The sequence below is a fragment of the Trachurus trachurus genome (genome assembly GCF_905171665.1).
Source record: "Trachurus trachurus genome assembly, chromosome: 1".
NCBI classification, from domain to species: domain Eukaryota; kingdom Metazoa; phylum Chordata; class Actinopteri; order Carangiformes; family Carangidae; genus Trachurus; species Trachurus trachurus.
The window spans coordinates 29,138,739-29,150,536 of NC_139891.1; the positions used below are offsets into that span (position 1 = coordinate 29,138,739).

Below are 11,798 nucleotides of genomic sequence, written 5' to 3' on the forward strand. Positions count from 1 at the left end.
GATAGATAGATAGATAGATAGATAGATAGATAGATAGATAGATAGATAGATAGATAGATAGAAGAAACACATCAATCATATTACATTATTTAAAAATCTTTATTTTTCCTTGGTCATTAGAGAACACTGAAGAACAAAATCACAGTGTAGAACTTTTAAGTGCAAATGAACAAAGTAAAAAATAACGTCTTTGATTGGCTCTACCCCACCCAACACATGTTAATGTACACTGTCCAAAAGAATTTATTTTTAACAATAAAAAAAATGTGCAACACAATCTTTATCAGCAGTAAAAGCAAATTTAATCTGCTACAAAGCAGTCTCTCGGTAAAAATTATAAAAAATTGAACAAGATCTGTATCAGTATCTCAAAAAAAACATTAAGAACATAATTTTATTTATTTATTTCCAATCTAAGTGCCACAAATCTTGTGAAAGGAACATCAGGAACTCCAGGAATAAACTTCAATGTTGAACATTTGTTTACCATGTCCGAGTTCTTTTCTTCCCTTGAATTAATGGTAAACCTTGAGCGTCCTCACAGGCTGCAGAAACTTTGAGCCTGAACAAGTCACATATCACAATCAAGTTGCCAAACCTCATCTGTGGATAGCTCTGTAGCACCAAGATCACAGTACCAGCCAGAGTCACGATGTGGACCTCAAAAGATGAGGATTTAAAACACCGTTTCATTTCAGTGATTGCGGTGTGCATGTCAAAATGACAGGAAAAATAGAAGCTGAACTGAGATGAATTGTTCTCATTTTGTTCCATTGTCATTATCCAGGTTGTGCATATGCATTAGGAAGCCCACCTTTACCTGGACTGCGCTCATCTCGGTGCTACAAAGTTATCAAGTGTCAGTTGTTAACTCCAGTCTTCACGACCACCGATGTCTGAACATGACTTACTCATTTTGCGTTTCTCCTCCCTGAACCATTTAGGCAATGTGGTTTGTGAATGCGCTATGAGAGCTCACTGTGCTGATCTCTCTGAATCAATAAGATCACAGATGTTTCACTGTTTCTTATCTTGTGAATTTTGCTTCTCCTAAAATAGCTCAAAGATCTCTCTTGTTCCACATCAGGACAACCGTCCAGCAGAGAGACAAGACTGGAAGAGAGAAAACTTCCTTTTCCTTTTCCGACAGCAAACAGAGCCAGTTACGTATGAGTTTAACGCTGAAAATAAACACTTCTCTTCAGCAACTGGATGTCCGGCTAGTTACTTTATTTGCTGTGAGCTGTATGGCGATAATTGGTGCGCTGGCTACATGCAGTTTTTTGTTACAGCGCCTGTGTTTCTGGGTGCATTAGCTGCTGCACCACCAGGTCTATATTTATGATGGGACTGAAGTAAAGCGCCCAGTAGAAGAGGCAGTTGCACACAAACTGAGGGACGAAAGGCCACAGGAGGGCGAAGGCAAAGCCCTGAGATAACATCTTCCACAAGTGGTTCCACATCTTGCGTGGCAGCGTCCTGAAGAAAGAAGAGAAGGTAGGAAGGTCAGTGTCAACACCAACACACAGGACTGGAGCATCAAAAAAAAGAAAAGACATAAGTTCCCATAGGAGAAACGGCTTTTATGTTATGAACATGTTCGTGTCCTGCCATATCTTAATTATTGTGTGGAAGTGTGCGGTAATACCTATGTAAGTAACATCGCTCCTCTGTTTCTGCTACAGAAAAGAGCAGTGAGAGTTATTCACAAGGTAGGTAATAGAGAACCCTCAAATAGATTATTTATTTCTGCAGGCTTGTTGAAAATGGCCGATATAGAACTTCAGACCTTAAAAATAATGTTTAAAGCAAAGAACAGCTCATTACCAGAACATTTACAAAACCTGTTCAAACTGGAAGAAGGGGACAACAGACTGAAGCTTGATTTTAAACATACATTTACAAGGCTAAGCTTAAAACAAATGTGTATTTCTGTTGCAGGTATAAAATTATGGCATTCACAAAGCAAGGAACTGAAAAGTTGTACAAGTATGTCTCAGTTTAATAAAATGTTTAAAAAAGAAAAGATAAGCGTCTACAAAAAAGAAGAAGGAGAAAGAGAAAAAGATAGATGGACGAGTGGTGTTTTGTTTGTTTTCTTGTCACAACTATGTTTCATCATCTTTAATATTTTGAAATAGAGTATAATATTGGTGTTGAAGTAAGCCAATGTAATTATAACAACAGAGAGGGGTAGGTACTATAAGTTTTCTTCATCCTGCTCCTTTTCATTTGTGGTGACAATGTGTACATTATGTGATTTTGTGCAGCCTTGTGAAGAATGTGTACCGTAAATGGAATAAACCAAAATTAATGAATGAATGAAAAGAAAACAAAAGGACTGGAAAGACAACACCCAGCCCTCCTGCACAGTGTGTGTAGTGTACCTGATCCTGGCTGCTGTCCAGAGCCTCCACAGGGCGCAGCCTTCCAGCACGGACAGCAGCATGGCGTTGACGATAATGAAGCGAGATGTCCAGTAGTGGACGGACAACCAGTCCCAAGCAAACTCTGCTATCAGCTGGTACGGAAGCAGAAGGTACTTCACCAGAAACTCCGCCCACTGTCGCCAGCTGGGCTCCAACTAACACAGGAACATCACAGAAAACAAAAGAAACAACATTTTTTCAACGTTTTTTGACAGTAAAATCGTAAAATGTACAAATATTAACAATACTACTTGCAGTATTAACTTTGATAGTGAAAAGGCTTGATTATGGCCATAAACAGAGCATCTTCCTTTTCTAAAATATTAGCTGTACTCAATACGAGGGGATTTAACGATGTCATACCTGTGCACTGAGGAAGCTGCTCTCTATAGACTGGTCGATGTGTGTGATGGCAGGACAGCAGGTGTGCAGGAAGGGCAGGAAGGTTTCAGAGTAGTCAAATAAATACAAGTAGAAGAGTGTGAGACGAGGGGAACGCTTCAGTGCATACAGCAAGAACAGGGACTTCCCAGCATTTGCCGCCTGGCAGAACGAGACAGAAATACATGTGAGAAACACATCACATAAATGAAGCAGGCAGCTCCTTTAACTTCACACTCTCATCACTTCTCTTCTTCGTCTGACGGTTGTGGCAGCTTTGAGGCTCATTACCGCCACCTCAATTGGAGTGAGGACTCGACTTTTTTTTACATTTTTTATATTCACTCAGACGTATTTGTCGTGTGACTGTGTGCACCGAACCGTGACCCCCGCACCGTGATGGCACGGTACGAATACATATACCGTTACACCCCTAGTTAGCGGTAATTACGAAAAAGAGAAAAGGTGTTTGTGCCCTTGCTCACTTTCCAAAAAAAAAAAAAAAATCCTCTTTTCAGGTGCGTAGGCCAACAAACATTTGAGAGCAACAGGAGGAGATCAAAAATGGCAATGTCCACCAGAGATTGACGGATGCAACAAACATTTAATGGTCCATCAAGCAACAAAAAAGTGCAACCATGGGGATAAAATAAAATAAAGAAACAAAAATAAGTGAGATAAGTAAGTTATTTTTTTTGCCGGACATTCTAGCTGGGGTGCTACAGATTTCAGGCCGGGCGGGGGTGGGCCGCCTGGCCAAATAAGGCACCCTGAAGTAAATACTAGTCCTTACTTTATATTCCCAAAGGTTCTGTGGAGGTTTAACTCCCAGGGCTTTAACTCTGTCCAGTTCAGCCAGAACAGCCCGTCGGTGAGCCTGGTTCTCGATGCTGTAAGGCGGCTTCAACAGCTCCTCATCGCCGAGCATCAACAGCAGCCTGAAGCAAACACATCAACAACATAGGGCGTGAACTTAGAGAACTGTATCATCTGGCTTTTTTTTTTGTCAATTATATGTTTGAAAATGGTAGGAAAAATTGTCCAGGCAAAGTTAAAATGTTTTGGTTTATCCAGCCAACAATTACCTATGATATAAAACACAACAAGACCAAAGCATCACATGGTGAAAACTATAATCAGAATTAATTTTACTGTTCTGTTTGAAAAATAAGAGAAGTGGAGAAGAAAAATGACATAATGTTTAATAAATATGGCCAAATTCAGTTCTCATATGTATGGTGAAAAGGAGCTGCCCTTGAAGATCATGACAAAGCAAAGCCTCACATATATAAAGTTTTGTTTCTACCTTCCATTGACGCTCTCCTGCTGGAACGGTTCTCTGTAGAGATGAGCCCACGGCCCCAGCTGCTCCAGCCACGACACCACTTCCTCTGGCGTCCAATGAGACACCGGTTTGCTGATCAGCAGGTCATGCTGCTCCCCCACGCCACTGCTCCAGTGATACACCAACACCATCACCTGGTGGGAACACACAGACGTTATATTAAGGGACAAGGCACAGCAGCGACTGCTCATTCTCCATCCCTCCTCCGTCGTCATATTGCAAAACCAAAAATTGACTTCACAAAGTTGGTTGGCTGGTAACAAGTGGGGGATTGACAGGTTTGCACGGTGGCTGGAGTTGACCAGTTACCACACACCGACTTGTAGGAATTATCTACCACCACTAGAGGTCACTAAATGAGTTTGATTTAAACCCACATGAGTTCAGTGCAACGGCCCTTTAACCAAGCTGTAAAGTGGGAACCAAACTATCTTTAGAGGTCTGGAAAGGGCAAAGGGCAAGAGACTGGAGAGAAGGTGGAGGTGGACCCAGACCAGTAAGGGTCAGCTGAGTGCAGGAAGTCTCTTTAACCTTAACATGTAAACAGTGTTTGAATTAAGCTTAAAGGGATAGTTCAACATTTTGGCAAACTGACCCATTGCCATAATCCCTATATTCTTAGGGACAGGTTTGTTACCTTTAATTGTCGGTGCAAGCTGTTTGAGATCTGCAGGGCAGAGCCGTGAGCTGCTCAGATCTACGCTACGGAGACTCATGGGATTTCTTGGTTTCCCTCATCAAACTCATCAAATACACAATCCAACAACTCCAAAACGCTCTGGTGGACAAGTTGTGACTTGAACATTCACCACGCTATGAGATAATAACGAAACATTACAAAACGGAGTTGATTTAGAGGTAAATGCGGATTCCCGTTGGGGGCAGTCATTTTTCGGCATGCAGGCTCTTTTCGGCACAACACCAGCTTTGAATTTACCTCGAAAACAACTCCGTCTCATAACGTTACATTATTATCTCATAGTGTGGTGAATGTGCAGGTCACAACTTGTCCACGAGAGCGTTTTGGAGTTGTTGGATTGTGTATTTGATGAGTTTTGAGGGAAAGCAGGAAATACCATAAGTCTTGTATCTTTGCCCCGCAGATCTCAAAACAACTTGCACCGACAATTATAGGTAACAAACCTACCCCTAAGACTATAAGGATTATGGCAATGGTCCAATTTGCCAAAATGTTGAAATATCCCTTTAATGTCTAGTTGAAATGATAAAAGCAGGTATTTTCATTGCAGGGTTTTCTCCTAACTTTCTCATCATCATGATACGTTTTAGTAAATCATTCATCAGTAACTTAATGATAGAACTATGTGCATGAAAGTTTACATGGAACGGTTATTTATTTTTCATATTAATAACACGAGTCAGGTCAAGCACAAAGACAAACTCATCTATAACAACAGATGTTTTTGCACACAGGCTCAGGTCTCCTTTCGTTTTTCCCTAAAACGACCTCATTCAATAGTGACGCTCATACACAAACTAGGGTCAAAACGGGACCACACTGTAATCTGTTTACACACAAACACTAATTCACTGCCACGTAGCAAGACACACAGTGATGTTGCTCCCAGGTTCCACATGGACAAAATAAACATTTACTGTCTACATGATATGAACCACCGACCCCTCGGTCCAGGAACTGAGGTGACCTTTAAATATTACAGCCTACTGCTGCTCAAAAACCCCTTGGGTTAAAATATACAGCAGCTTAAAATCACAGCTGTTGAATGTTAAATGTAAGTGCAACATTAAATATTCCCCCAAGGAAACAACTGGAAATATCACAGAGTAACAAATGATTTGGCAGATACATGAGGATCAGTAGAAGCTCATCCAATAATTCACATTTATCGAACAAATCCAAAACAAAATCAGTCATTTAAGTCATTTTCACTGTTCTTACAAACCTTCTCTCTTTGATCACTGTGTGCCTCATCAATAAATCAATTGCCCCATCGACAGGGCAACTCAAAACTAGGTGAAACTTCTGACCGCAGCTCTGTCAGCAGGTGATAGGTAGACCAGACCCAGCATCAGTACTGAAGGTGTCATGTTACTACAAAGTATTATTGGGTTTTTTCACTGCTGTTGGATACTCACAGCCACACACGAGAGCGCGACCAGGACGCCGGAGAAGAAGAAACCCGCTCCTTTGTGCGTGTTCGTCCTGGATCGACCCAAGTTGTCACCATATCTGAAAATAACACGTAGCTATGGAATTAATGACCGCAGGCAACACACAGATCATATATAACTAGTCTGTACATACAGTTCATATAGATGAAGTCATCATTGTTAAAGGGGAACACATCGGTCTGTTTAAAAAAAAGTTGTATAATGTTGTTTGTGGGCATAAATTTCATGAATACGAATAACCTGAGGCAACGTGGTGTCGGCTGAATAAGACTAAATAAGAAGAAGTGCAATGCTACATCCATGTTTATCTTTCAATATATCATGTGTTTTACCTCTGGAAGGCCAGTAAGCTCCGAGAGATTTTAGGGTTGGCCTGGATCTCTGCTCTCCTCCGCTGGACGACTTCACTGAACAGCTTGTCTGTCGCATCCCTACGGAGAGGAGGATCACATAAACACGTGGCGTCAGTAGATGGAAGTGAAACGTACAAGAAGATGGCGAACAGAAGGGGACGGTACGGTTGTGTTCTTCAGCCACATAAGCTGATGCTGGTTAGTGGTGGCTTGTGTCAGAAGCACAGAGTTCACACTTTGTCTTGTCTCTGATTTGTGCTGTGAAACCTGTTTTAGACTAAAACACACTTTGCACTGACTGTGTAGTAATATTCTATATTCTGACACGGCCGACTCCTCTATTAATACACTATTGTACATGTTTAGCCTTTTTTTTTTTACCTGTGTGTCTTGTAAACATATTTACAAAACATTGTGACCATACTGCATGACAGTTTTATTTGTGTATACAAACACTGTTTTCTCCTTACAGTGCTTACAGTAAAAAAGAAAAATCAATATGAAGAAAGACACTATCTGCGTGACTAACGCTGAGGACGGCTGATTGCCGAAACGCGTCCGTTTCTTGCTGCCGAGCAGTTTTTATGAATTAAAAAGTGTTTAACTGAAAGTGAGTGCTGTCACAACCTTTTTTTACTTTGATTTTTTTTGGACTGGCACCCGATTTACTTGTTCATACGTGGAGTTGAGCACGCCAAGTCTGCTGATTAACTATCTGCGTGACTGCAATACATGTCTTCATATTTTGTATTCTTCCTCTTCCCCAGTGAACAAAAGACTTTTGTGTGACTTGTGTTTATAGAACCTATTGTTTTAGAAGCATGTGAAAGTGAAAGTATGTTGTACTATGCAAACACACGACTATTTTGAGAAATAATGCAAAAGATGACGGTCGACCGGCTGAAACAAAAGGATAAAAACCAGTCCTGGCAACACGGAGCACATGTCGGCTTGTCACCTTGAATTAGAGAGGCTGAAACCAGCAGGGTGGTCGTCCAGATGTTTAGCATCTATCACTCAATTCATCCTTAATTGTCGTGGTAACTAAGTTGGCACGGTAATGGGAGATGGGATGGTTGTGTCGTTGTGAGTCAACAGCAGGCGTGCACCACAACAGAGAAGTCATGAGTCAGTATTATGTGAGAATCGTGTGCACAGGGAACCTGTTTTACCCAGTTTCTCTATGTTTAATGTAAACAGCTGAATGTCATTAAAGACATCTAGATAAGAGCTGAAGCTGGGATCCTACTGCATGAGGTAAAATAATCAAAATCCTACAAGAAAATAGAAATACCAGGAAGCAAAACTATGAAATATGGATGTTTCTTTAGGCAAACTGGAGCTCAGAGTTGAAACCAGTCAGCTGTAAGCAAGAGATCATCATCATACACACCTCTACAATAACACACTGTTTGCATTAATTATGTGTCAACCAGGATCAGCTGTCCATAGTGTTTTGTGTAGCCGAAGAAATATGTTTCTGTTTCTGTGTCAAGCAGAGCTCAAGGCAACTTATCAGTTACATGACAGAAAATTAATCTGCATCTATTTCTTAAACATTTTTAATCATTGATGCAGATTTTAGGCAAAAAGTGTGCACATCCAAAGAAGACTGTGTGCAGGTGCAGGATTAAAAAGTGCAAACTAACAAAAAAAAGTAAAAGAAATCCTTTAAACGTTGCCTGATAAATAAAAAATTCATAGGGAGCCCCTGCAGTGTGTGGATTTCTTTTCCTTTTTTATGCAAAAACTGGTATAAAACCATTAGTTAAAGTGAATGCTTGCTGGTTGGATTAGCTTTCTGTAACCCACTCTGACTGGAGTTTGGACTGCGGCTCAGAATTACGCAAGACACTCTCAAGATTTACGCTCTGGGGCTCTGGGAAATGGTGATAATATCAATTAATAACAACAATCAGAACCGGTTGCAGCCCTTCTGTATGATATCACAGGTTGGCAGTGAATCTGTGATAACATCTGAAATCAGCCCCACCACCACCAACAGCGACTCTCTGAGCTGCTGTCATCAGCAGATGCCTCCTGTTCCTCGCTGTTCTGGTTGTGAGAGAAAAACAAACAGTCATTCATTCACCGATGTGTCTCTGGCTGTGTAAATCTCACCTCAGCAGTATGTTGATTCGAGGAAAGCCTTCCCACTTCTCCCGGCACTCTGGGCACTCGTTCTTGTGCGAAGACTCCCACCACAGAGCCAGACAGTGGCGACAGAAGTTATGGCCGCAGGTCAAAGTGGTGGGGTTCACCAAGATGTCGTAGCAGCAGTGACACGAGAACTCGTGTTCTGAGATGTCGCTGGTGGTGAAAGACTTGGACTGAGAGGATTCGGGTAAGTGAGGGAGATCATCCATGGACGCTCCCAGACCGTCATCTGTTGAATCCCACTCCTTGTGGTGGAACATAGTCGAAACTGAAGGAGGAGGACAAACAGGGAGGCATGAGTACATCAGTAGTCTGTTTAAGTTGTTCAGAAACAGCTAGCCATTTTTATTGATTTATTTATTCTCTCTTTCATTGTTTTTTCCTGCTTTCACTCTCGTTTCTTTTTCATGCTTCATTCAATCATTCCAGCTCAACCCCAGCACATACGCATCCATACACACACACTCTCATATACATAATGCACCATAGAATACCACCACAACATATGTACAGCACCGCACACAACACCACAGCGACTTGTCTTCATTCATTTGTCTAATTTGTCTTGTCAAGTTGTTTTTTGTATGTCTTTCTATGTGTGTTTGTTTCCCACTTGTCCTGTAAATGTAGCACCTAATAATACAAATAATAATAAAAGAAACAGCTAGCGATTTAATGTTTAGCCCAATTAACTACAAGACAGGCAGAGCTGTATGCAAAGGTATCTGAACTACAGTAATTAGGTATATAGTGCACTTTGAGGTGACCTGCAATGTAATGGATACAGAAAAAGATCAAATTAAAAAGCGAATTAACAGTAAAGTAAATAAATAACAGAACTAGTCTGACGTTTCACTCAGGGGGGATGGGAGAGCCATAGCAAAAAGTGTCAGCTTGTGCTTTTTTGAAGGCGTTTGTGGTGGATTTGTTTGGATAGTAGGCTAGTCCTGCTGTAGAAGCCAGCCTCTGTTAAGCTTCATTTTCTTCACTGACCTCAGGACATACATCCAGAATTTGCTGGTATTCAGTAGAACCCATTCTTCTCTCTATTTGTGCAAAGTTTCCTGTTACACAACCAACCCAAAGCAGAATATTTTCCACCCCTAGTCTCCACCCCCCCACTCCCCTGGTGCTTAACAATTGGCAAAGAGGAGGATATTGATGTGGTCAACATTTGTATAAAGGCTCATTGTAATGTGTATTGGCTGCAAGGGACATATGTACTTCTTTTCATTTAAGGACAGAAGAGAACAAAAAATGTAATCTGTGCAAAGACTATTAGTACTATTTTAGCACATTACAACTGTGTGACTGTTGCAGCTGTAAAATGCTACTTACACATGAATTTATCAGTATTAACAATCCCACATGTATTGAATAGATGGCAGCCAATGATCATTAGGCTACAAGATACAGAGTGAATCATTCACGCATATCTGCTGATAAACTTGTTATACGCTGCGTTTACTGAGGTGTGCAGGGCTTTCACTTTTGATTTTTACAACCTGCTGTTACCAACGTTGTTTTAATTAAGGACTATTTATTCAAAGGTTGCAAATTAGTGCCTTCTTCATTGCATGTAGCTATAGCAACAGTCATAGCACCAAAGTGCATTCATTCATATTTAATCCAGTTGTAGTGTTTTGTATTGCAGGAAGGCGTGTCACGTTAGCACCAAAAATGAGCTAATTTAAAACACAACACAGCCGGACAGAAGACACAAAGACAGTCAGCACCGAACCATGATACAGAAAGAAAGCAGAAAGTAGACATTGGTGTGTTTATAAGGATCGATAAGAGGAAACGATAACTGATCACAACAGTGCCCCGGACGTTAGCTGTGACCGAGGCTAAGCTACATGCTAGCTCTACAACAATATTATCTAACATTATTACCTTTTTGTACTACAGAAGTAAGGAACAGCTCATTAGTGTTACATACAGAAACATATGTGTTAGTTAATAATAACCGATAATGTTGGTTAAGTAACTATAAAAACCAGATGACAGCTAACAGTATTAAGTGCTAAGTTACAGCTGCTAAGTTAGTAACGGGCTAAGAAAACGCCGTTTAAAATCAGTCTTACCTCTCCTCAGGTGTGTCCGTCGACAGAGAATGGCATCACTTTACGTTTAACGAGCTCACAGACAGTTGATAACAATTCATATCTAAACCCTCGTAATTAATCCGACCATTGAGCAGGTAAATGCTTCAGCTTCAGTAGCTGTTGCCATCATCCTCGCTGCTGCTGCTGCTGCTATGGAAAACCCCACGTACACATACCACACATACACACGCGCACGACGCACACACAAAGGCGTACGTAGGCTACGTCAGTGCGTCACCTGACAACCTGTGAGTCTCCTGTTACCTGGGGAACAGCAGCAGTCTGACATGGAGCTGATTCAGGTGTCGTGGCTTTTAAAAGCTGGCTCAGCTCAAAGTTCAGAGGACTAAAGTCTGAATCTTTATTCCTGACCACATTGATGATAATAATAAGCCAAGTGCATGTGTGAATTATTATCATTATCATATATTTATTATAATTTTATTTATTCTTATTCTATGTTATGCTGTTCTCATTCTTCTTTTATTTTAGTAGGTAATAGTTTATTTATCTATGTATAGCCTTAGCCTATCTTACTTGTAGCCTACTTCTACTGTGCAGATTTCTCGTACTATTAAGGAGTTTGTAACAAATAAATATTTTCCTCTGGGGATAAATAAAGTAATTCTGAATCTGAATTCTGAATAATAATAGCCTAATAATAATAATAATAATAATAATAATAATAATTGTTTGCAGTTTGATAGCTGTCTGCTGCTTGTTTTAATAATAATAATTGTTGTTTGCAGTTTGATAACTGTCTGCTGCTTGTTTTCACTTTGTGTGTGTCATTGTAGGAAAGTAGTGTCCAAGACCAAGGGGGGGGGGGGGGGGGGGGTGAGACCAAGTCCAAGACCGAGACCATTTGAGT

General features: G+C 40.7%; 1 protein-coding gene across 1 annotated transcript; it reads right to left on the reverse strand.

Moving 5' to 3' along the window:
• Positions 1 to 389: 389 nt before the first annotated feature.
• Positions 390 to 11,201, reverse strand: LOC310995257 (bifunctional apoptosis regulator-like). The gene is made up of 9 exons (XM_083984264.1): positions 10,907 to 11,201; positions 8,784 to 9,087; positions 6,642 to 6,740; positions 6,274 to 6,367; positions 4,117 to 4,289; positions 3,604 to 3,748; positions 2,793 to 2,972; positions 2,388 to 2,584; positions 390 to 1,479 (listed from the first exon to the last, which is right to left on the reverse strand). Exons 2-9 carry the CDS (start codon positions 9,077 to 9,079, stop codon positions 1,287 to 1,289), a joined length of 1,377 nt encoding a protein of 458 aa, XP_083840390.1. The 5' UTR covers positions 9,080 to 9,087; positions 10,907 to 11,201; the 3' UTR covers positions 390 to 1,286.
• Between the last annotated feature and the right edge of the window lie 597 nt (positions 11,202 to 11,798).